At 39.2% G+C, this 26,571-nt stretch overlaps 2 protein-coding genes across 2 annotated transcripts in view; both read left to right on the top strand.

The window, feature by feature from the left end:
* Nucleotides 1-26,571, top strand: part of LOC311279681 (uncharacterized protein) — a 71,647-nt gene that overhangs the window by 28,219 nt on the left and 16,857 nt on the right. Inside the window, exon 15 of the mRNA XM_084391338.1 lies at nt 82-324. Within this exon, the coding sequence (XP_084247464.1) occupies nt 82-324 (243 nt within the window). The remainder of the gene's footprint in view (nt 1-81; nt 325-26,571) is intronic.
* On the top strand, nt 6,599-21,478 carry LOC311284020 (CXADR-like membrane protein). Its single transcript, XM_084398835.1, has 9 exons — nt 6,599-6,691; nt 7,065-7,121; nt 7,509-7,850; nt 7,949-8,194; nt 9,935-10,013; nt 10,129-10,174; nt 20,262-20,348; nt 20,427-20,486; nt 20,702-21,478. Exons 2-9 carry the CDS (start codon nt 7,079-7,081, stop codon nt 20,726-20,728), a joined length of 930 nt encoding a protein of 309 aa, XP_084254961.1. The 5' UTR covers nt 6,599-6,691; nt 7,065-7,078; the 3' UTR covers nt 20,729-21,478.

The following is a 26,571-nucleotide window of genomic DNA, read 5'->3' as shown; positions in this document are numbered from 1 at the left end:
CATCTATTTAACAGTCATGTAAACATCTGCGATTCCAAATTCACTGTGATTGTTAAGGATATCTATGTGTTTCTGTGTTAGATCCTCCCAGGAGCGTCTCAATGTCCATCAGTCCATCTGGTGTAATAGTGGAGGGAGATTCAGTGACTCTGAACTGCATCAGTGACTCAAACCCTCCTGCTCTGAACTTCAGCTGGTTTAAGGAGAATGAACCCTCAGCTGTTGGATCTGGACAGAGTTTCAGTGCACTACAGAGTGGACGCTTCTACTGTCAGGCTCACAATCAACATGGATCTCAGAGATCAGACGCTGTAACTGTCACAGGTGAAGCTTTTATTAACACACTTCATTCTTAGTTTTTAGATTTAATTATGATATTCTCCCTCTTTCAGTTCGCCGTGGTGCTGGTTGGCTCGTCTGGCTGGGGATCCCAGTGGGATGTGTAGGAATATTCATCATCATCATCATCATCATCGTATTTCTCTCTGTTTCCCTGTAGAACGATGATCCCAGTGCAAACACATATGCAGCTCTTGACCTCATGACCAGATCAGCTGACCTCTACGACACACTCACAGTAAGAGAAATGTCAAAAACTACATGTGCAAAAGAGTTTGTTCATTCAAAAGTCAAATAATCAATAATCAATGTGTTTTTGCCATAGACCGTCCATCCCAGACCTGCTGTTCAACAGTCGGGCTCTTCTGGATATGTGAATCAAGTCTTCTCAATTTCATCAAAAAATAAAAGAAAATGTCCTCAGTAGTCAATCAACTAGTCAATCAAATTAGCAGAACATTGTATTGACCTAACAAAGCCTCGTTGCTGCTTTAACTGTGTATTTGATACACATTTGTTATAGCAATAAATGCAGAAGAAAATATCAGATGATCTTGATTAGTCATTGGTGATGTTAAAGTCATCATATGATGATCTGATTCACTGATATAACAGTCAAATCTCAGAATAGAATAGCCTAGATTATTTAATATGTAGATTAGTGTTGCACGATGTACCGATACTTCAAAAGTATCGCGATACTTGGAAATTAAAAACGTCACGATACCTAAATTTATCAGTATCGATACTTAAAAAAATAATAAAAAAACGCCTCAAACGCAGCAAAGAACCCACCGCTGTCAGTGTCATGTAACAAAACACTACACCGAGATGTGGTCCACGACTCGTAGAAAAAGAAGACGCGAGGAGTGACATATGGAAGTACGTTGCCTACCTTGCTCTGTTGCACGGTGCACCGAAACTTCAAAAGTAAACCGGAAATTAAAAACGTCACGATTCCTTAATTTATTAGTATCGATACTTCTAAGAATGACCGCGTTCCAGATTTGTAAGGCCGGCGACACACTGGCTGCGTGTCGTGTCCGTTTTTATTTCGGCTCCCATGTTAACTGCCTGCGTGACACACGAGTCTGGGCGCAGCTCGAGACGCGCGGAAAACACGTGCATGCTAGAATAGAACCGACGCCTATTTTTCACGTGACGCAAGCATGTTGGAAGGGTTTCCAGGCAAAATAAAATAGGAAAAGATGTTTCTATGTCATTTTGACACGAATACATATTAATCAATGACATTTTGATGTTCGAAAGTTGACAAATACAATATAAAATGTAATTTAAAAAAATATTATCGATTTTCAAATATTGCACCTCTCAATACAGAACGAATTATTCTGTAGCCTATTTTGCCGTCAACACTGCCGATGTTGTCTTTGCTGCTATATATTTATGTTTAACATGAAGTATAGGCCTTCCACAACTCTCTCCCCATATGTCAAATATATCACCAATGAGGCTTATCATATGTTACCAATATTAAACATTGGTTAATATAATCGCTGTTCATATTTTTATTCAAAGTTCAGAATCAAGATAAAGCTCTTATGTTTCTTATGATAAATGAGATAATGCTGCTAAATTTATATATATTTTTTTACCTTGAATGTCATTGCTTTAATTTATTTTTTATATTTCATATTTTGTTCAAACGTTTAATATATCTGCTGTTCATATGTTCATTTATTAGTGTGTTATATGATTAGAATGGTGTCCTGGTTTTAAAATAAAGCACAGCAATGATATTTGAGAGTGTTTCTCCCTTTTCAGGAAAAGTATAGAAAAAGTATCGAAATCGCAATACTTGACTTGGTATCGGTATCGAAACAATAATTTTGGTATCGTGACAACACTAATGTAGATGGAATTTAGCTTTATACAAAGTCCATAATGTCATAATTTTTCACATGACCCTTGAAATATTGTGGCATCAGTATTATAACAAGCTGAAAAAATATATATATATTATACAGAAAAAGTTTTGAGCTGTTTTTTTTTTTTTAGTAGAATAGAGACATCAAGAATCAACATATGAATCTCAACAACGGTGACAACCATCAAAGCATTTTTGTGACTTTATAGTAATTCAGATTTTTTTTTTTCATTGTCACGATTCATACGCTGATTCTTGATGTCTGAGTGAGTCTATATGATCCTGTCAAAACATTTTCTGTATAATGACTTCAAAAAAATCTAAGTACTAAAATCACAGCATTGCATGATCTTATATAGCAGTTTTGTCATGCAAAATTAACAACTAATATTTGATGATTTAATCAGATATTACACTTCAGATGACAGCAATAAAGCAGGCAATTACCACATGATATCTATTATCACTAAAAAGTAACCAACATCATCTTATATGAGTTCAGGGGTGCAAACAGCGCGCTTTTCGGCGCCTCCCGCTTTTTTCGCGTCAGTTTGGGTGACTTGTGTGAATCGTGCAGATCCGAAGAGTTTTTTTTTTAAAGGGGGGGGGGGGGGGGGGGGTTGAGAGGGTCTGATTATAATTTAACCAACAGTAATTCTGGATTGCGTCCACCAACAAGTAAATAGTAAATAAGCGAATCGGAACACTGCGCGCCAAACCAGCAGTATGTGCGCAAGCGTGAACCACTAGTGTTTCTGTCTCACTCTGGATCTGCCACTGCATCACATTTCTCTCTGCGTGGCGTGGAGTGTCCGTTTTTTTATGTCGGCTCTCATGTTAACTGGTTAGAGCTTGTGTTAGAGCACAATGCCTGCGTGACACACACACTTCTCGAGCCAGAAATAGAACCGCAACCGACGCCTATTTTTCACGCGACACGCAAGAGTGTTGGAAGTTTTCAGACAAAATAGAAGGCGCAAATACATATTAATAAATTACATTTTGATGCTTGAAAGTCTCTCGGTTTTGACAAATGCATATATAATTGTAATTTAAAAAATAGGCCTAATTATCGATTTTCAAATATTGCCCCTGTCAATAGGCCTACAGAACGAAATATTCTGTAGCCTATTTTGCCGTCAATACTGCCGACGTTGTCTTTGCTGTATCAGGCTATATATATTATGTTTTACATCCAAATGTAGATGGTCTGTCGGCGCACAGAGCCATGCAGTCGCAGACAGCACGTGAAGTTCGTGAACACCGAATTGAATTCCCTTTTCTTTCTTATCTATTTGTGTTTGAACAGACATGTGCACGAAAAAATAAGCCAGTGTCCGTCTCAACGAGTTTCCCCGTAAACGCAGTCAAAATAAAACGGATGCGTGTCATTACCGGTATTAGATACGTGCATTCGTCTTAAAGGGACAGCACCCAATATACCTGCAGCTGTTTGTGTCACCAAAGTAATCAAACAACAAAAGAGAAAGAGAAAAATCACGTTTTGTCAAAAGATAAACTGTATTAATACTTATTCTTTATGTATAATACATAAATTCTTTACTTATTCTTTACTTATACTTTATGTTTTTCAGGTAAATTAACTGTATTAATACTTAATACAGTTAATTTACCTGAAAAACATAAAGCACTGCTTTATTTCTCGTGTATTTGTGTTTTATTGTATTTATATTTGTATTTTGTTTATTAGTTTCTATGCAGATGCACTAGGCCTACCCTACACAATTACCCCAATCATCCTAGAATTATTCATTCTTTACAAAAAGAGCTATTGAAATCATCAGGTGAAATTGTTTTCAGGAAGTAGCAGTAAAGCAAGAAGAAGTGCAAGATAGTTTTTCTAAATTTCATTTGACTCTATGTGCCTATAGGGGTGGGTTGGGGATGGTGGCAATGTAGTATCTGGATATTTGCCGTGGGACGAGGGCTTCGATTACCTCTCTCTTTTTTCACCATACATGTGTTTGCACCCCTGATGAGTTATTCTTGGATTCCTACCATAACTAATATGCATCAGAGACACACAGTTAAAGCAGCCAGAGAAAAATAGTTATTAATGTTAATAACTAAAAGGGCAAGAGCCCAACTAAAGCAAACACTGATCTCCATCATGGTGACACCAAACTTTATTATTTTCAATAAAACTTCAACTTCTAAACCTCTGTTAATTCTCAAAAAGAATGTTAGTATGAAAGAAATAAAGTCTGGATTGTAATAAGTGAAGATGCTGAGAGATCTGGTAGTGTTTAATGTTCTTTTGGGGTTTAAAGTGTTTCTGTATGGTGTGTGTTGTGTGTCACCATTGTGTTGAAGAGTAGAGCCTGAGGTTCAGTCCAGGATGAGCTAAGAAATCCTGATGATATGCTGCATGTTGCTTTATTTAACTGACAGTAACTGTGTAGTTGCTGATGCAGTGACGTATAGTCACAGCAAATCATGCATGTAGTTAACTGCATGTTTTTCAGTAAAAATTTCAGAAAATAAATGTGAAATAACTGTGTTTCTGTTAAAAGTATTTTGCACTTAGGGCTGGGCAATATATATCGCACGATTTTGTTATGCGCATCTCGTCAGTAAAGCCGGTTCCTTGATTAGTAGTAAATCGCGTGAATATTCTGCTCGTCACCATTGTTGAGATGCATAGACTGAATCTTGACGTCTGTGTGTGCCTAAAAGTACGATTTTTTATTTTAAACAACTTTTAAGAAATCCTTTATATTGTATCAAAAATTCTGGGCATTTATGCAGATTCACAGTTATGCTGTAATCAACGACATAAATCTAAGTCAGAAAGAAGGATCCTAATGAGTTCAGTGATCAAGTTCAAATGATGAATGTCATAATTTAACCAACATCATCAGATCACTTTATTCTTTGTTCATCTGTCAGTTATAACTCAGATACAGCAGCCAAACAAAATCTAAAGTAAACATATAATGGTCTAGAGCCCAACTAAAGCAAACACTGATCACCATAACGGTGGCTTACAATTTGTGATTTTCTCCTTCAGTGATTCTGCTTGTTACCATCAGGTGTCTTCAATAATGATCAATCATCACTACATTAATCACTTAATTATCTCATTAACTTCAACACTCTTGAGTGTTCATATACACTCCCAGGAGTGTTAATTTAACCCTGGAGTTTTTGCTGCGTACAAAGAGCCGTAGTTAACTGACAAGCTGAGCCATATCGCATTAATTATCACTGGCGATACGTCCGCGATATTAATGCGATATGGCTCAGCTTGTCAGTTAACTACGGCTCTTTGTAGTAAATGCCGCTCCATCTGAAAGCAGGTGATGGCGATTTACTACTAATCAAGGAACCGGCTTTACTGATGAGATGCACATAACAATATCGTGCGATATATCGCCCAGCCCTATTTGCACTTATTTAAAAATTAGGATATTTATGGGTTTTGTATGGCAGCCATTGCTGACAGTCATTTGACTGTTTTTTTATGGGATTTGTTTACAATGAAGGTGTTTGATCGTAATAATTCAGGAAATAGTTGTAAAATAACTGTAAAATAACTTTTAATTTCTGTAAAAGTTTTTTGCACTTCATTTAAATTAGGATATTTTTATTTTTTACGGTTTTTGTTTGGCAGCCGTAGCTGACAGTCATTGACCGTTTTTTTACGATTTTATTTTTTACAGTGTGGTCACATTAGTATTATTAATGCATACAAATTTTGTTCTATTGACTCTATTGATAATGCAGCGTTAGCTCCAGCAGTGTTATGCAATCTGATCATTTGAAGAATTTAAAAAATATGCCGAACAACCACAATCCACCACCTCCTGTCACTTCTCTCTTTTTTATTTTTGCAAATAAACTGAAGGCAAAAAGAACATCTCTCAAGGATGTCGAAAAATAACTCTCTATGGTCGACATCCAGTCTTACTCAATATATGTTTCACAATTACTCAGAAAATGTTTCCAGGAAGAAACTGTGGCCAGTATAAACAGCCAGTTTTCATTTTTATATGATTTATAAACATCTAAACCTCTCTTCATATTAAACATCTCTTCAGTTTTAATATGTGAAAAAGCAAGCAAAACTGTATACGTTAATATCTGACAATATGTCAATAAATCTGAGATTCACTGATCAATTAAAGTGTTGAACCAAAGAATTATGACAAAAGTCATTAAACCCAAAATGCCTTAACAATAGGAAATGAGGATTCCTTTTGTTAAAGAATTTGGGGTTTAAAGACTTTTTAGATTACGATACATGATCATGACGAAAAGTTGTCTGAAGTTTCTCACACAAGGGCAGGACCCAAGAAGTTTGTGTCTGAAGTTGCTTGTGTGGGCAGGAGTCAAGAAAGAGGAAGAAACATTTTCTGTCTGTGCGAGTATTTTAAAATAAACACTGTTAACCATGAGAAATTCATCAGTTCAACGCTTGCTGGAGAGACTCACCAGAACACGGTAAGAGTTACGCTGGTTACTGTGTGAATATAGTCAGATTAATACTGTTGTAGAAACCACTGACCTAATCAATTGGAAATATTCTCAGTGAAATATTATTTATGGAAATGTTTTTAAAGCTAAAGCTAAAGATTGTTTTATAATGCTCATTGTGTGTGTTATCCCTGTGGTTCCCAATCCTGGTCTTTGAGGACCCCCAACACTGCACATTTTTGATGTCTCTCTTATTTGACACATCCATCTAAGACCTTGAAGCCTTTAATAACGAGCTGATGAACTGAATTAGGTGTGCTTGATTAAGGAGACATCTAAAATGCTGGGGATCGTCCAGGATTAGGAACAACTGTGTGATTCTGTATTATTGTTCTTGTAGTGACATCACTGATAATGGCTCCTCCTCTTCCTCTGGTGTTTCTGCTCATGATTCACGGTGAGTCGCTCCTGATGGAGAATATTTTAATGTTCTTTAGTCACTCATCAAAGTCTTTCTTTTTTAAAATCATGAGTCCGACAGGACCCTGTTAAAACCCCTTTCACAAACAAATTTCTGTGAAAAAAAAAAAGAGAAAAGAATCATCCAAATAAAGTAAAAAATAAAGGTAATCAGAGCTAAAATAAAAAAGAATAATAATTTTAGATAAATGTTTAAATTCTTCTGATTGGAATTATTGTACAATATAAATATGTGCATCAATAAGGATTATATTAATGTTTTTAATGTGTTTAATGTGTAAAAAAAGAATGTAATGAACACGAGGGGTCAATAATTATGAAACAATCGTTTTTGTGTGACCTATCCCTTTAATGTGTGTTTCAGGAGTTTGTAGCCAGTGGGCTGATTGGAGTGTGAGTTACAGTCCTTCACACATCTGTGCACTAAAGGACTCAACAGTGAAAATGAGATGCACTTATGAATACCCTACTAGATATAAGATCAAGAAAGTGTTCTGGACCAAAGCACTGGTAATAGATAATGGAGAGTATCCAGATCTGTCTGAGGACCCTGAATACAGTCAGAGGCTTCAGTATCTGGGAGACACACAGTGGTACACCACCATCAAACTGAGTCATGTGAACCAGAAAGATGAAGACAATTACTACTGCATCACTGATCAATACAAATGGATTGGTAAACCTGGAGTGACTCTTACTGTCACAGGTGAGTTTGATGAGGTTTATCTCTTCTTCTGTGCATTATGTTGAATAATAATCAGTGTATGACAGCAGCACTAGATATAATGTGTGTGTTGTGTTCAGATCTTCAGGTGGAGTCTCCTGAGAGAGTGATAGAGGGAGATTCAGTCACTCTGAGATGTAAAAGCAGCTGCGCTCTGACTGACAGAACATTCATCTGGTACAGAAACTCACAGCCATTAACTGAGAGAAGAGACAGAAACAATGAACTCCTGCTGCAGTCAGTCAGAAGAGAGGATTCAGGCAGATATAGCTGTGCTGTAGATGGACACACTCACATCTCTCCTGATGTTCAGCTCAATGTCATGTGTGAGTATCTATTTTATTTAGTATATAATAAAATTACACAGTTCAGTTAATACATTATGTTTAGATAACAAACCTTTGTTAACAACCTATTTTTCATCACCACTTCACTAGGGTGAATCATTTATATTAAGTGCAAGAATTTATATTAAAATCTATATTATTTGCCATTTATAATATGAATGAATCTTCACAAACATTAGAGGCATTTCACTCTGTTGTTATCTTCACTGAGCCACTGGTGCTGCTCTCAATCAAAGACATAAAATACAGAAACTTTGACTATTTCAATCAGATACAGAAGGTGGATATAAAGTTTTGAGCAAGTGTACCATGTAGTCACACACAGACATCAAGATTTTGCATATAAATCACAACAACGGTGACAATCAAAACAAAAAAAGCTTCATGCTGCAATGCATGATGGGTGGCTTTATAGTACAAAACTCATCCCTGATTCCAATGCTTTTCTTTTTTTTTAATTGTCACTGTTGGGATTCATATGCAAAATCTTGCTATAAATGCCAAATATAAACCCAAAATTAAAACCACTACATAGGATGCTCATTTTGTGATTATTTTGTCATCATCAACAATGAGCTGATTGTGTTACACACACACAGCTACAACAGCCAAAAAACAGCTAACACAAGAAGTACAGGGACCAACTAAAGCAAACATTGCCCACTACAATGATGACTTCAAATAGATGCTAAGTTGTTTAAAGTGGTGCGTGGTTTCTTTTATTTTCATGATTTTTGGACAAATACACACTGTCTGTGAGATTCTCTGCAACCACAGATGGAAATTACATTGAAATAAACGTGAGTTTTAATTTAATGCATGCTGAGAGTGTTTATTTCATCCAGAAACAGTATAAAAAGTCTAAATGAGACCTTGAATGACTTTGAAAATGACCACAATGACCACATTTGAGCTAGTTTTTAACCTTGTACGGAGGATCCATGAACGTCTATATCGGACGTGCAGAACACGTCAAAAAAAGATGTCATAAAAACTTTCATTCTGACATCAGTAGACGTCTTTTCAACGTACGCTTTTGTGACAAAGACATTGAAAAGATGTCTTTTGAACATAATTTTGCTTGGCTGTGATCTCCATCAGTCCATCTGGTGTAATAGTGGAGGGAGATTCAGTGACTCTGAACTGCATCAGTGACTCAAACCCTCCTGCAGAAATCAGCTGGTTTAAAGGAGGAACGTTTGTAGGATCTGGAAAAATCTACAGCATCTCAAAGATCAGCTCTGATGACAGTGGAGAATACAAGTGCAAGTCCATCAATGAACATGGAGAGAAATACTCTGATACTGTGATTGAAGAGTTCAGATGCAAAAACCTCTAAATGCCATCTGAAATTTTCTTCTAGAATGATCATTTTTATCAAGCTTGTATATTTAATTTCAATAATTTCACTTAAATGGCAATTAATAGGTAATTTTCATTGCCATTTAAGTGAAATTACTGAACTTAAATATACGAGCTTCATAAAAATGATCATTCTAGGAGGAAATTTCAGATGGCATTTAGAGGTTTTTGCATCTGAACTCTTCGACTTTAAACGTCATGTGTGAGTTCATGATGGTTCAGTAAATGTGACATTAAATCCTCTAAACATTGTCTGTGATGTGAAATTTATTGTGTTTTCTACTTTAGACCCACCACAGAATTTATTAGTGTCATTCTTAGTTTGTAGGTTTAATTATGATATTCTCCCTCTTTCAGATAATCGTGGTACTGGTTGGCTCGTCTGGGTAGTGATCACAGTGGCATTCATCATCATCATCATCGTATTGTATACAATGTAAATACAAATGTATCAACAAAGAGTAATATAATTTGCTTTTAGACTAATGCAAAAGTACTTTTGAATTTTACACAAAACAATTAAATGGCTTGTTTCCGTTTCTTTTTGACAGTCAGAAGAAAAGGATAAACTGTAGATCTGCAATACACGAGTATGAGGTAAGATGGCCAAAGAATCACAGAATGATACTAATAATTCAATTACAGCTTCTTTGTACATGTATACAGCAAAATCCCCAGTGTTAAATTAACACTGCTCAGTGTTTATATGAGTCCACACTAGGGCTGGGCGATATATCGCACGATATTGTTATGCGCATCTCATCAGTAAAGCCGGTTCCTTGATTAGTAGTAAATCACCATCACCTGCTTTCAGATGGAGCGGCATTTACTACAAAGAGCCGTAGGTAACTGACAAGCTGAGCCATATCGCATTAATATCGTGGACGTATCCCAGCGATAATTAATGCGATATGGCTCAGCTTGTCAGTTAACTACGGCTCTTTGTACACTGCAAAAACTCCAGTGTTAAATTAACACTCCTGGGAGTCTATATGAACACTCAAGAGTGTTGAAGTTAATGAGATAATTAAGTGATTAATTGAGTGATGATTGATCATTATTGAAGACACCTGATGTTAACAAGCAGAATCACTGAAGGAGAAAATCACAAATTGTAAGCCACCGTTATGGCGATCATTGTTTGCTTTAGTTGGGCTCTTGACCCTTATATGTTTACTTTAGATTTTGTTTGGCTGTTGTATCTGAGTTATAACTGCCAGTTGAACAAAGAATAAAGTGATCTGAAAGCAGGTGATGGCGATTTGCTACTAATCAAGGAACCGGCTTTACTGACGAGATGCGATATATCACAATAGTCCACACTCACCCCTAATTTCCACCAACTGCTGAACGGCTGCGGATCCGCTCCGGAACGGCAGAGTCAATAGGTTTCCATTGATGTCAATGTGTGTATTTTCACTGACTGCAGCGCTCCGGAGCAGATACGCAGAGCTTCTATTTTTGCCGGATGCCGGAGAGCTCCGCAGCAATTCAGCACGTATATCGCGCAATCATATGTGAATTCGCGAGATCTCGTGGGTCCTTGTGACTTCAGCTGTCAGTAATGGCCGCAGCCGTTCCGCAACAAATCCGGACCTGATTTCAAACCGTGTTTTTGAGACTGTCTGGTATTGAAGGACGACGGAGGCAGTGTTAAAGTTAATGAGATAATTAAGTGAATAATTGAGTGATGGTTGAGCATTATTGAAGACACCTGATATTATTAGACACCTGAGCATTATTGAAGACACCTGAGCAGTATTGAAGACATCCTATTATCTCTAGCCTTGGCTACCGTATATAGACCGCCAGGGCCTTACACTGATTTCCTAAAAGAGTTTGCAGATTTTCTCTCAGATCTATTGGTCAACGTCGATAAAGCATTAATTGTTGGAGATTTTAACATACACGTAGATAATTCAAATGATGCGTTAGGGGCTGCGTTTACAGATTTATTAAATTCATTTGGGGTCAAGCAAAACGTCACCGGACCAACTCATCGTCTTAATCATACACTCGATTTAATTATATCATATGGAACCGATCCAACCAATATAGATATCATTCCACACAGTGATGATGTCACTGACCATTACATGGTAACTTGCATATTACGTACTGCTGTAATATGTCATGCGGCGCCACGTTATCGACCAGGCAGAACAATCCTTCCATCCAACATAGATCATTTCTCAAATTGCTTATCTAATCTGTCTCAGCTGCTGCCTGAACCCAAACAAACAGATGAACTAGAGGAACTAACTAACACTTAGGGGTGTGCAATATTGAAAAAAAATGATATCTCGATATTTTTTGGGATTTTGCCGATAACGATAATCAGACGATATTTTGCATTATTCAAAAATGTATTTGTAAATGTCTTATATTTTACAATGTCAATAGGATATTCATATATTGCTAATGGAAACATATTGTTGTAAAGGGTATTTATTATTTAAAACTGAAACATTCAAGAAGAAACTTCTGTCAAAAACAGCACTAGAAAACCTTTGTAAACAAAATACACCCTTCTGTAAAATGTTCTATAGTCAAAAAAAAATTAAAAAAACTCAATTAAATTACTAACTTAAAGTTCTGTCTAATATTGCACAAAAAGTAAACAGCTGTAGCAGCTGTAAAATTAGAAACCCTTCAGATTTGTCAAATATTGCACTGAGAAAAAAAAAGAATTATATGTAAACATTAACAAATGATTCTACTATAAACAAAGTCTACGATTTAAAGACTAAAAGGTAAAATAGCCTTTATAATATAAAAGTCACTAGAACAGAGAAAACAGGCTTTCAGCAGCTTGAACATTTTTTGCCATTAACTGGGTTTCTTTTGATCTACATCCATTTCAAGTTGTCCACAGCATCTGGCTTGAGAGCTGCACGGTGACATGTTACAATATTTCCTCCGGTGCTGAAAGCCCTCTCAGAAGGGCTGCTTGAGGCAGGGATGCATAGGTACTTTTTTGCTAGTTTCCCAAGTCTGGGGAAATTTATTTCTTGTGTTTTCCACCAGTCAAGTGGGTTTATGTCACTGTCCACCTCTGGTATCATTAAGTTGCTCTGGATCTCCTTTTCTATAGCAATGTGCAGAGACTCTCCTCTGAATTCCTGTGGTTTCTTGAAATAACTGCCAAAAGACTTTTTTGTCTTTTTTGCTGGCTCAGTGGCGTCACCTGCTTCAGGTTCCACTGTTGTAGGCTGAGCAGAAGCAGTTGATGGGCCTGGGGTAGGGCTGTCTTCCTCTGTCACCATAGCTATGAGTTCTGGAGTCACTGCTGTCTCAATGGTTTTGATCCTGCCATCGTTGTTATAGCGGTTTTTGAACCGTGGGTCAAGTGTGGATGCCAAACTTAACAATTCTTCCACACAGTCTTCGGAGTACTTGGTGTTCAGGTACTCCAAAATGGTTTGTTTGATTTTTTTGGTTAGCTCTGTGTCATCAGACTTCACCGCCAGAACTTCAGTGTTGAACAAGGACAACACAGGTTTTAAGTAAGAAACTGTTACAAGCTGCTCACCTGACAGAGCGTCTGTAAATTCTAGCAGAGGATCAAGTGCTTTGCTTACTGCCTCCAGCACCTCAACGTCTTGCCATGTTGGCACAAGGTGCCTTTGCTTTTTGTCTTGAGTTAAAACATGACGAATGGCCTTTTCTTGCTCAAGAAACCTCTCAATCATGCGCTGTTTTGACCCTCATCGTGTTGGTGACTGCAGCTGCTCTTGTGCATCAGCAAGAGCTTTTTTCTTTTTCCAGCTGCTGGAAAAAGCAGCTACCATTTTCTTGCAAACTCCAATTGCTCTGTCTATTCTAGGGTCCCGCATGCTCCTCTCTGGAAAACATTTAAAATAAAACATAAGATACACTTAAAACATTTTGAGTCCATTGAACATTCAAAGTGTGAAGGTATGAACGACATTTTATATTAGTTTATATTACTATTTTATAAATATTAAATACATTATTATTATATAATATTATATTTTAATTTATAATTTGTTTTATAAATTAATAAATAATGAAAATAAATAAATTTACAGTTCTAAAACAGCTTTGCTTATTATTTTATTCTTATTTGTATTTTTAATCATTCCAAACAATACAATTATGTTTTACGTACATTTAATTTCATAGAAGCACGAAAATTGCTTACCAATGGCAATATGAAGCCTGTGGCCAAAACAAGGAAGTCGCTGCCAGTTGTTAATTCGTAGAGCACTGACAACGTTAGCCCCGCTGTCTGTTGTCATGCAAACCATGCGATCTTCGGGCAACGACCATGATGCCAACGCATCTTTTATGCAGCAATTATGTCGCCTGTGTGGTCGTCTGGAAAGTAAGTTGTCTGCAGACAGTAGCTTTGGAGTTGCCAAGTTTCATCAATGAAATGTGCTGTCAGGGAGAGGTATGGCTCTGACGTTCTGCTTGTCCATAAATCGGTTGTTGTGGCAAAATGTGAAATCATCTGCACTTCATGCGCAAGAGTTTGGCGACATGATTCATACAATTTAGGCAGCGCTGTTTCACTGAAGTATTTTCGTCCAGGCAGTGTGTATCTTGGGTCTAATGTCTTTAAAAGCTGTTTAAAAAAAAAGCTTTCCTGTAGCTCAGTGGTAAGAGCATTGCGTTAACAACGCAAGGTTGTGGGTTTGATCCCAGGGGATTGCACATACCTATGTATAAATGTATAGGATAATGCAATGTAAGTTGCTTTGGATAAAAGCGTCTGCCAAATGCATAAATGTAAATGTAAATGTTTAAAACCATCTCTCTCAACCGCTTGAATTGGCACCATGTCTCTGGCAATGTAATTGGTGACAGCGTTTGTTATATCTTGCCATTTGTCACTTTTTCTGTCGTAAGGAACTTTCTTGGTAAATGAATCAGCCAAAGTTTGTTGCGTGTGTTTTTTTGATTTTACCCTGTCAGCTGCAGGCGCGTCGTGTTCGGCTGCCTCGCGAAGCTTTTCATAATCCTCATATTCGGTGCGGTGGGTAGTTCGAAGATGATGAAAGAGATTGGTCGTCGAGCTGCTTTTGACTGTAACCGATTTTCGGCACATTTTGCAGATCGGCGTCTTTTGACTGACATCTGACCTTTCAAAACCAAACCACCTCCATGCTAGTGATGACGACCCACGTCTAGGGATTAATTCTAGCGTGGATTGTGAGTTTTCTGGTGTTTGAATATCTTCTCTCACAGTTTCGTTGCTCATTTTAACTTCTGTCAAGCACCGCACGCTCTGAATGCATGCGTCACGTGTGTGCACCCTTGCTTGAACAATTGATGCAGCATTTTGATTGGTTTCTGAAAATGAATGACATAATCGATAATATGATTTTGCATATCGTTTAAACAACAATTACGATATTATCGCAAACGATATATATCGCACACCCCTACTAGCACTATGAGCACCATTCTCTCTAGAACATTGGATATTGTTGCACCCATTAGATTAAAAAAGGTTAGAGAGAAAAGTAAAGCACCATGGTACAACAATACTACGCATGTTCTAAAGAGAGAAACCCGTAATTTAGAGCGTAAATGGAAAAAAACTAATTTAGAGGTTTTAGAATCGCGTGGAAAGACAGTATGTCACGTTATAAAAAGGCCCTAAAAGCAGCCAGGGCTGAGCACATCAGCAAACTAATAGAAAACAACCAAAACAATCCAAGGTTTTTATTTAACACCGTGGCGAGACTAACAAATAAACAGACGTCACCCGAACAAAATATCCCGTTACAGTTCAGTAGTAATGATTTTATGAAGTTCTTCACTGAGAAAATAGAAAGCATCAGAACCACAATTGTAAATGTTCAATCTTCAATCGCGCCTTATAATTCAGCCTCAATTATCACCCCGCAAGAACAATGACAGTGCTTTACAACTATAGAACAAAAAGAGTTAAATAAACTTATCACTTCATCTAAAACAACAACATGTTTATTAGATCCTATACCAACTAAACTACTGAAAGAAGTGTTACCTGTAGTGGAAGAGCCTCTCCTCAATATTATTAACTCATCTTTATCTTTAGGTCATGTTCCAAGAACATTTAAACTGGCAGTTATAAAACCACTCATTAAGAAACCACAATTTGACCCACATAATCTAGCAAATTATAGACCCATTTCAAATCTTCCATTTATGTCTAAAATATTAGAAAAAGTGGTGTCTGCTCAACTGGGCTCTTTGTTGCAAGAAAATGATATCTATGAAAAGTTTCAGTCTGGATTCAGGCCGCACCATAGCACTGAAACTGTGCTCGTTAAAATCACAAATGATTTACTTTTAGCTTCTGACCAAGGCTGTATCTCAATACTAGTTTTACTTGATCTTAGTGCTGCGTTCGATACTATAGATCACACAATACTCTTAGATCGACTACAAAATTATGCTGGTGTTCAAGGACAAGCATTAAGCTGGTTCAAATCATACCTATCTGACCGCTATCATTTTGTCTATTTAAATGGAGAAAAATCGGTCATAACTTCAGTAAACTATGGAGTGCCGCAGGGATCTGTGTTGGGCCCTCTATTATTCTCAATATATATGATGCCACTTGGAAATATTATAAGGAAACATGGAATTAGTTTCCATTGTTATGCTGATGACACTCAAATATATATTTCATCACGGCCGGATGAAAACGCTAAATTATCCAAATTGACAGAGTGTGTTAAAGATATAAAAGATTGGATGACGCGTAATTTTCTTTTATTAAATCCAGACAAGACAGAGGTACTACTTATCGGATAAAAAAACCACCCACAAAACCGCTCACAATACAACTTTAACATCGTAGGATGTCCTGTTACTTTATCCTCTACAGTAAAAGACCTGGGTGTTATACTAGACGGCAACATGTCTTTTGAAAATCATATTTCATATGTTACAAAAACAGCCTTTTTCCACCTTAGAAACATTGCTAAGCTACGTAATATGCTATCAGTTTCTGATGCAGAAAAGTTAGTTCATGCATTCATGACCTCGAGACTAGATTACTGTAATGCTTTATTAGCCGGTTGTCCTGCATCCTCAATAAACAAGCTACAGTTAGTCCAAAATGCCGCCGCTAGAGTTCTTACTAGATCAAGAAAATATGATCATATAACACCGATTTTATCATCACTGCATTGGTTACCTATAAAGTTCCGTATTAATTATAAGGTATTGCTACTGACTTATAAAGCCCTAAACGGCTTAGCTCCAGTCTATTTAACGGATCTTCTATCACCCTATAATCCATTGCGGTCTTTAAGATCACTAAATTCGAGGCTTTTGGTCATACCTAGGATATCCAGATCCACCAAAGGAGGGAGAGCATTTTCACATTTATCTCCAAAACTCTGGAATAGCCTTCCTGATACTGTTCGTTGCTCAGACTCGCTCTCCCAGTTTAAAACTAGATTAAAGACGCATCTCTTCAGCCAGGCATTCATATAATATTTTTAATCTTACAGTTAAATCCGGCCTCTAGTTCATAAATGCCAGAGGAGAACTGGCCTCCGACTGAGCCTGGGTTCTCCCAAGTTTTTTTTTTTCTCCATTGGCTCACCTGATGGAGTTTTAGGTCACCATTAGGTCACTTGATGGAGTTTTTTCTGTTCGTTGCCACTGTTGCCTTTGGCTTGCTCAGTTGGGGATATTTAATTTAATTTAATCAATCAATAATACTATTGATCAGCCTTACCAAACGTGGACATTTTTTCCACTAGAAATAAACCTTGTTGTGTTATTTTGATTTAATACTGTGAAGATGCTTTGATACAATCTGTATTGTGAAAAGTGCTATACAAATATACTTGACTTGACTTGATATTAACAAGCAGAATCACTGAAGGAGAAAACTGTAATGTAAATCACTCTAAGGACCACCCATTGGCCCAATGACGGAGTCCAACGGCCTGGGCGAAGTAATAATGCGCGTATGTCTTTCCAGCGCTCCAGTGAAGTTCACTAAATTTATTGGAATTTAGTTTCAATATTACTTTAGCTCTACGCTTAATCTGACTCCAATTTCAAATGATAATCAAATTTAGATTGTGTTTCTGATTAGAAAATAGTCATAAATATTGATTATGTATTAATTTAGATCTTTGATTATTTTCTGAGTATCCCATACTTTCAATTATTAATTCACTAAGGGACCCGATGCCGCACAGAGTCACACGCCCCGGGTTTACGTGGATCTCACGGACACAGCCTCGCCAGTCTGATCTTGGTCAGAGGGTGCAGGGTTTGCTAATACCTCTTCAGTCGGTTGCCTACTGCTCACTCATACAAAAAAGTGCAGTTTATTTAGCCACTTCCGTACAACTTGCCAAGTCAGTGATAGACAGAAATCAAAAGGTCTTCAAATGACGTGCCTACTGCTCTGTTCCGTCTTTAGTTTGACCTATCCTGGACACAGAGCTGCAGTAGCACCAGCCTCCTCATAACCTACTAAAATAATGATTTCAGAATACTTCAGAATAAATCAAGATGTAACATTTGTCAGGTAAAAATGTATTCTGCCAATTACACAAGTAAATGATTAAAAGCCAATTCAGAAATAATAAATACATGACAGATGACTCTAAAAGTAAGTAATGCTTTCCTGACCGAGACACACAGTGGTGTGTGAGTGTTTTCCAATGGGAAAACACTGAAACAGCACTGTATGGGGGATGTTCCTGGTAAAGGGTCCCATAGACTGCTCTGTCACCTAGCCTTAAATACCCAGACCAGAACAAAAGGGTTATACAAATATTGTTTAGAGTTGTTTGGGTCAATCCATGTCCACCAGGGGGTAGCACCTGGTTTCGGGAGATATCACCCAGAGAGGGGAACCGAATTCTCCTAAGTTCTCAATCTTTCTCATTAAACCAATGACTGCAATGAAATTAAGACCATTTTACCAGTCGCACTGAGAGACTTAAAACGATACCAAACATGAAAAGGAAAAACAATAGATTCACAAGATACACCATATGTGATATATAGACATTCTTAATGAACTTTCAGTGACTTGAGGAGGGAGAGGGGGGATGAGTTGAGGTCAAACAAGGAGACAAAGAGATAAGTTTGGACAGGACAATCCTGTCCTGTGCTCTGTCTTTGCTATCTTCTGTGAGTGTGTTTTATGGCTTTATTGCAGGGTGAGTCTTTGTTTTAGCAGGAAAATCAGTCCTTACATCACCATTATGGTGATCAGTGTTTGATTTAGTTGGGCTCTTGACCCTTACATTTTTAACTTTAGATTTTGTTTGCCTACTGTAACCGAGTGATAACAGTGAGATAAACAAATAGAAAAGGTGATCTGATGGTGTTGGTTGTGTTTTAACATAATCATTATTTGACCTGAATCACTGAGAGCACAATTTCTGAGTTAAGTTTACTTTATGGATTATAGCAGCACTGTCCTTGTAGAGCATGCTATTTTTAGCCTTTTCAATGAAATCAAAATGATCAAATCAATTACCAAAAATGTAATGTAGGCACACACAGACATCAAGAATTAGCGTATGAATCTCAGCAATGGTGACGAACAGATCACCTCTTTATTCATACTGCAATGCATGATGGGAGCCATGAATGAGTTTTGATTGGTGGCACCCAGAATTCACTGCAACATGCTTTATAAATGTCACCATTGTTGAGATTCACAGGCTGATTCTTAATGTTTGTGTCTAAAAATGTATAAGACCAACTTTTAAGAAATTATTTGGATTACATTGTAAAAGTTAAACATATTATGCTGTACAAGGACAGTGCTGCTATAATTAATAAAGTAAACCTAACTCAGAGATTGGGCTCTATATGAGTTCAGTGATTCAGGTCAAATGATTGTGAAATAATGATTATGTTAAAACACAACCAACACCATCAGATCACCTTTTCTATTTGTTCATCTGGCTGTTATAACTCAGGTAACAGCAGCCATACTAGATCTAAAGTTAATGATTTAAGGGTCAAGAGCCCAACTAAAACAAACACCGAAAATACGTTTTTCTCCTTCAGTGATTCTGATTGTTAACATCAGGTGTTTTCAATAATGCTCAATCATCACTCAGTTATTCACTTATCTCATTAACTTTACTTATAACACTCTTTAAATGTGGATTATATAAACTCTGAGCAGTGTTAATTTAAAGATACACTGTGTAATTTTTAAAGTTGATTCTTAGCAAAAAACACTTTGTTCTTTCCAAATGATATGTGCTCATTAATGTATAATTACTTCTACCAACTACCAAGTATTCTCGTAAGCATAGAATCTGCCATTCAGAATACATATGAGCGAGTCGCTCGAATGACGGCAGCCATTTTGCGCCACCATCTTGAAAATACATTAGTCAAAGAGGGACATACCTGGAAATTCAAGCTTCGCCTTTTGCATTTTGACACTCAGTGGCACCGTGACGAATGCGAGGGAGAGATTACTCGCGACTGACGGCAGATTTGAAATAATACGCCACCGTAGGAGTTAAAAAGCTCATATATATATATATATATATATATATATATATATATAAAACACAGGATTGTACATTGTTTTATGAGTAAAGACTCTGGAGTGATTACACATTTGACTGTCATGTAACAATTTAAATCTTTTACATTATTATTATTATTTTATTTTTTTAAATGTAATATGGTGATAGTCCTTTTCTCTGTTTCCCTGTAGAACGATCCCAGAACTGATCCCAGTGAAGGCACATATACAGGTCTTGACCTCAAGTCCAGATCATCTGACCTGTACAACACACTCCCAGTAAGAGAAATATCAAAAACTACACGTGCAAAAGAGTCAAAAGTCAGATAATCAATAATCAGTGTGTTTTTCCCATAGACTGTCCATCCCAGACCTGCTGTTCACCAGTCGGGCTCTTCTGAATATGAGAATCTGTCCGTGAGTTTCTCAAGTCTTCTCAATTTCATCAATAAAGAAAGAAAATGTCCTCAGTAGTCAATCAACTAGTCAATAGATACTAAACAGTCTTTTATTTCTGTTACGAGATGGATTATACGAGTCGTTTCACTGACAGAAATATATATATTTTCTCAGATTATTTGTACCATTTGTAGTGTTGATTTATGTAAATGTGTGTCTTATTTCTGTTGTAGCCACAGCAAGACGCCACAGTAAGATGAAGCACAAGCTAAACTTTATTCAGCTTTTGTCTCATCGCTGGACACATCCACATCACAACTACTGATGAAAAATGAAACGCATCTTCAGAGTTTCCATTCTGCAGAAAGTAATGGATTATATTCATGTGACATAATTAAACAGTCAAAGTGTAATTAATTAACAAGTTTAGAGTAGTTTCTGTAATATTTTATACATTTTATCTGTGTATTAAAGGGTCCATGTGATAGATTTTTCTGTTTTCCTTTTCAAATAAAACATTAAATGATAAAAAAAGGTATGAATATTCAGAATATTCATATATCAATATTCTATGTCAAATCGATGTTTTAAAGTGCATATCAAAACTGGCCAAGTCACGTGATTTCAGCAAACGAGGCTCCGTTACGTCATACAATGTCAAATGAAATTCTGATAATTTGACGCTAAAACAGTGGTTCTCAGTTTTTTGGGGTTTTACCCCCTTTAATCCTTAAAAAAAAACGTGTGCCCTCACCTCAGACAACCATATAATTTCACAAAAAAATTTGAAGATTGAAAGATTTGCAGCTGAAAAACCTGCAACGAGAAACACCTGCAATAGTTTCAATGTCACCGTGTCTGCATGTGACGCGAGCAGCGAAACGCAACTGAAAACAATAGAAACCATCGGCACTGGATCCGGCGGGACAAGACAAATCCCAGACAAGAAGCTGATGCTTCTAGTTTTGACATTGATCTTTCCGACCCCTCCTCATCCCTTCTCCTGACTGAAAATCCTGTGGGTTTATTCAGTAATGTGTAAGATGTTGACATGTCTAAGATACAAATAAGATATAAACCAAAACTTAAGCATACATATACAACATAATACTGCATTGAACGTCCTGGTACAATCTAATTGCGTTTGGAAAAAAAGACTTCCTAAAACACTCCTTGTAACAGCGGGGATGAATTCATCTTGAGCTGTGAGTACTCACAAGAGGTCAAACTGTTTCATTAAGGGGATGACAATCATGATTCATCATAAAAATAGGTGGGAAACACAACAGAACCTGCCTTCTTTATAAGATTATTTGTTCTTCTCCTTTTCCAACAGTCCCCCTCCCCAACATGTGACAAGAGTACAAGATCGCAGATGAGACTACAGAGTCATAGAAGGTCTTAAGTAGTACATGACAAACCCCAAAGGATCTCAGTCGCCTTAACAAATGAATACGACTTTAACCCTTCTAATAGACTTGCATCGTATTGTCAGACCAGTTGAGCTTGTTGTTCAGATATACTTGTAAGTTCTTACAATCTCAACTTCTGACTCTCGTATAAGGTGTTTGAACACAGATGTGTGTCCACAGTGTGTGTAAAAAAACAGCCTAATGGTAAAAATCCACCCCATACTTTGTTATAATCCTCACATATCATTATCAATCTCTCAGAACAAGCTGTTTCAGATTTCCCTCTACTCCTACATAAGACTAGGGAAACTCGCCCACGACACTGGTGACGACCTGCACTAGATCCCGCCCTGAGTGAGAAGCAGCAGTCCCACATTATAATTGTAAACTAAACCATACCTGCAACTAACCATCTCCATGCAGCATGTTCTGGCTCTAATACAGTTCACACACAAGCACCTTTACAACAGTTTATAGATTAACATGACAGTACAGGCTAGTCGATGAGATGAATAAACGTAACTCCACAACAACTAAGTTACATAAATGTATCCACTAACCATTGAGAAACGTCCATGTAGAGTCTAACAGTTGCAGCCTCTTCCTGAGTCTCTCTGTCACGGGTGACAAAATGCGGGGAAAAGCGGAACCTTTGTTTTCTTCCCATGTTTCCCGAGGGGAATTATTTTGGTGTAACACCTCACTCCGGTTCCGGGTGTAGCGGAGATATTGCGCGAACTAATTACAGCTGATGCACGACAGGTGTGAGGGAGAGAGAGGAGCGGTGTTTGTACAGGCTTTCCGCTTCACAAGAGGAGGATAAAAGAGCCATTCAGAGTCGAGTTAGAGCGAAGGTTGGAACTGGTCAAGCGAAGGTTGGAACTGGTAAAGGTTGATCGGTGTTCAGTTGATCAGTTGTTTGGCTGGGTCTCAGTTGTGTTTTGGGGTAGAAGATCTCCTGTAACTGTTGTGGAATACTACTGGATTGAACTGCTGCTTGGATCTGCTATGGAAGAGGAAGGAAGAAAGATAAGTGAATTAATTTCATCATTGAATCAAATGTAAAGCTTGAAGAAAAGATTGTGAATGTGAAATTTACTGTTGAGGAGGACATCTGTTTCAGATACATTGGATAGGAATTGAGAGTGAATATTTCCGTTGAAATGCATGGATGAAGCGAGGCTTCTGATCAGCCCTACTGTGTGAGTGATTTGCAGTTGTTTGCCTTACCTGATGCACGTCGAATTAATGCTGTGGATTTGTAGTGAACACGAGTGCTGTGTGCTATGCTGAGAAGAGTCTTCCAACGCCTGCTTTCATTCTTGTGAGATGATCTACTGGTCTCCATCTAAATCCCAGAACGATGCAACTGAACTGTCTCGTGAAGAACCGTATGGCTGTGGAAAAGTCTGAACCGTTATACTTAGTGATGGAGCCCTGAAGATGTATAACATCGCTGATAAAGCTGCTTATCGAGTCTCTTGCTAATGTCTGATGAAAGTGTTTGATGCTGAGAGAAGAAACCTTACCTGTTACCTACCGCCTGAGTCCTGCAGATGTGCAGCAATGCTGTGAAGTGAGTTTTAAAGTCACAATTCCCCTCTCACGTCCTGATAAGAGAAGCTGCTGTTAAGAGAAGAAAAGCCCACCTGTTACCTACCGTCTGAGTCCTGCAGATGTGCAGCAACGCTGTGAAGTGAGTTTTAAAGTCACAATTTCCCTCTCACGACCTGATAAGAGAAGCTGCTGTTAAGAGAAGAAAAGCCCACCTGTTACCTACCGTCTGAGTCCTGCAGATGTGCAGCAACGCTGTGAAGTGAGTTTTAAAGTCACAATTCCCCTCTCACGTCCTGATAAGAGAAGCTGCTGTTAAGAGAAGAAACCTCACCTGTTACCTACCGTCTGAGTCCTGCAGATGTGCAGCAACGCTGTGAAGTGAGTTTTAAAGTTACGATTTCCCTTGCATGTCCTGATAAGAGAATCTACTGCTGAGCGAAGCAACATTGCCTGTTACTTACTGTCTGAATCCTGCAGATGTGCAGCAACGCTGTGGAGTAAGCCTTCCCAGCCACTATTACACCATTGGGTCTCGAAGACAGTGAATAGTCGATCCAGCGGCTACTCCGGCCGAATAGCCTTAGAAGACAAGAGTTGCTCATTCTTTCCCCAAGTTGATTATTATTCAATAAAGATTGTTGCTTGTGAACTAAACTACTTGTCTCCTCCTTTGTCCGTCTGTCGCGTGCCTGTGGTGTCGGCTCCTCACGGTGGTGTCTGGAGTCAGGGGCGGCTGGTCATCCGAGTCCGCCCCGGCCTGCACCGGTGACACAATTTGGCGTAAGTCGGCAGGGTTGCCACCGTGAGTTGTAGCGGCCACAGGTACGCGATGGTGGACGAAGAGGCCCCATCAGTTCGTTCGCAAGTAATGCCCATCATGATGGGAGCCCCTTGGGCACAACGCTATGGAGGACCAGGATCGGAGCTGAGTTTTCAGGACTGGAAAGCGCAGACGGAATATCTGGCTGGATTACAAGGACTGAGCGCATCGCAAAAGGTACAGTTTGTGCTAGGATCGTTAGAAGGAGAAGCCAAAAGGGAAGTTCTTGCTGCATCAGAAGCTACGCGGGCCACTGTGAAGAATATCTTTGATTTCTTGTCTGGAGTATATGGAGATTCTACCCCGGTAGCCATCCTTCGTGCCCAGTTCTTTAACTGTCAGCAGGGGCCTCAGCAGACTCTGCGAGCATACTCCCTGAAACTGCGAGAGCAGTTTGGCCGGCTGAAAGGTCGACAAGATCATGGACTGGGAGAAGGAGAGGGCTTATTGAGAGACCAGTTTGTTTTGGGGCTGCGTGAAGGACCGGTGCGTCAGGGCATACGGCTCCAGCTTCGACGAGACCCCATTATGTCTTTTGAGGCTCTTCGACAAGAGGCCTTGGCGTTGGAGTCAGATCAGGGAGAGACGACTCGGACACCGGTTCGTGTGGCGGCCAGCAGCGCCACAGTGCCCGCGCCTGTTGAGTCAAGTGAGTGGAAGCAGAAGTTGAGGACAGAATTACTGGAGGATGTTAAGGGACAGATGGCAGAATTGTCTCGGAATCTTTTGGGTGAGCTTCATCGAGGTCGAGTTGAAGGTGGGCCGATGGGGCGAGGAAGATCATATTCAGAGGAGGGGCAAGGACCGGTACGCCGCCCTCCGCGTCCGATGGGCCCCCGGTTTCAGTGGGATCATCAGGGTCGACCCATTTGTATCAATTGTGGAAATCCGGGACACATTAGCCGCCAGTGCGACCGTCGTCGAAGTTCTCAAGGGGGTTTTTAGTCCCACCGGTCACTGTGGGTCAAGTGGCCGGGACCCCTTCAAGAGACCCTTGTTCTGTTCCTGTGATGAGAGACGACTGGGTTGGGCGTTGTCCCACCGTAGAAGTTCAAGTTAATGGAATGAAGATTAATTGTCTGGTCGATACAGGTTCTCAGGTCACATTGTTTTCAGAGAGTCTGGCTCTGGAGTTATTCGCGGATCATCGGCTTCACAGGACGGAAACTTCAAGACTCACATTACGTGGAGCGAATGGATTGGACATTCCTTATACTGGGTACATCGTGGTAGACTTTTTGGTTCGAGGGGTTCCTGTCCACCAGAAGGGTGTTGTCATTGTTCGGGACCATTGCTTGGGTCTCCATCGAGCACTGCTAGGGATGAATGTTGTCCTGGATTGCTGGGAAGAGCTGTTTAAAGACCGACCGGCCCGAACGTCCCCGTTAGCAGTGAGGCAGGACTGGGACCAGATCCTGGCCGATTGCCGAAGAGTTCATGCAGCAAGTCAGGTGCAAGAGCGGGAAGATATCGGTCGAGTCACCTGCCGGTACGCTCTGTCTGTTCCAGCCCGGAGCGAGGCTGTTCTCTGGGTCCGAGTGCCTGCTGGACCCCGTGAGTCAGGTAACTGTGTCCTGGTAGAGCCCCATGAAGATTGTCAACCCATCGAAGTAGCCCATGGGCTAGCGGTCATACGACGAGGGCGAGTTTCAGTGAAGGTGCGAAATGCCCATCCCTACCCAGTACTCCTTCGTCGACACCAACGGCTGGTTCGAGTTTCATCTGTCCGTCCTGTCCAAGTCCAAGAGCAACAAGATGTCTGTTTTAGGCAGGTGAGCCCTGCGGTGGTAGAAGTTGCCGTCCGTCCAGTGGAGGCCAGTACAGGCCCTGTGAGAGGGGAAATGCCGACCCATTTGATGGGGGAGTCTTTGAAGGGTGAGGACCTGGAGGAAGGACAAGTGTTACAGCTCCAGGAGCTCCTGAAGAGGTGGAAACATGTGTTCTCAACCCATGAGGAAGACTATGGTTGTACAGGAGTGATTAAGCACCAAATACCCACCGGAGAAGCCACACCTAGTCGGGAGCGGTACCGTCCGGTGCCCCCCACTCTCTACACTGAAGTCCGTGCCCTGCTAAAAGGGATGCTAGATGGAGGGATTGTTCGAGAAAGTAGTAGTCCATGGGCAGCCCCGATTGTCCTAGTACAGAAGAAAACGGGAGCCTGGAGATTTTGCGTCGACTACCGTAAGCTCAATAGTGTGACCAAGAAAGATGCATTCCCGTTGCCGCGGATCGAAGATTCACTCACGAGTTTGACTCAAGCAGCATGGTATTCAACTTTGGATCTGGCCAGCGGATACTGGCAAGTACAGAT

The sequence above is a fragment of the Rutilus rutilus genome, assembly GCF_951802725.1.
Source record: "Rutilus rutilus genome assembly, chromosome: 2".
Lineage (NCBI taxonomy): Eukaryota > Metazoa > Chordata > Actinopteri > Cypriniformes > Leuciscidae > Rutilus > Rutilus rutilus.
Note: the sequence above shows the minus strand (reverse complement) of the source record. Positions and strands in the feature narration are given on the sequence as shown.

Coding starts and splice junctions, on each gene's coding strand:
- LOC311284020 (XM_084398835.1), top strand. CDS start 7,079: ATGGCTCCTCCTCTTCCTCTGGTGTTTCTGCTCATGATTCACG. Junction 8,195..9,934: donor TGTTCAGCTCAATGTCATGT/GTGAGTATCTAT, acceptor TCCCTCTTTCAG/ATAATCGTGGTACTGGTTGG. Junction 10,014..10,128: donor ATCATCGTATTGTATACAAT/GTAAATACAAAT, acceptor TCTTTTTGACAG/TCAGAAGAAAAGGATAAACT.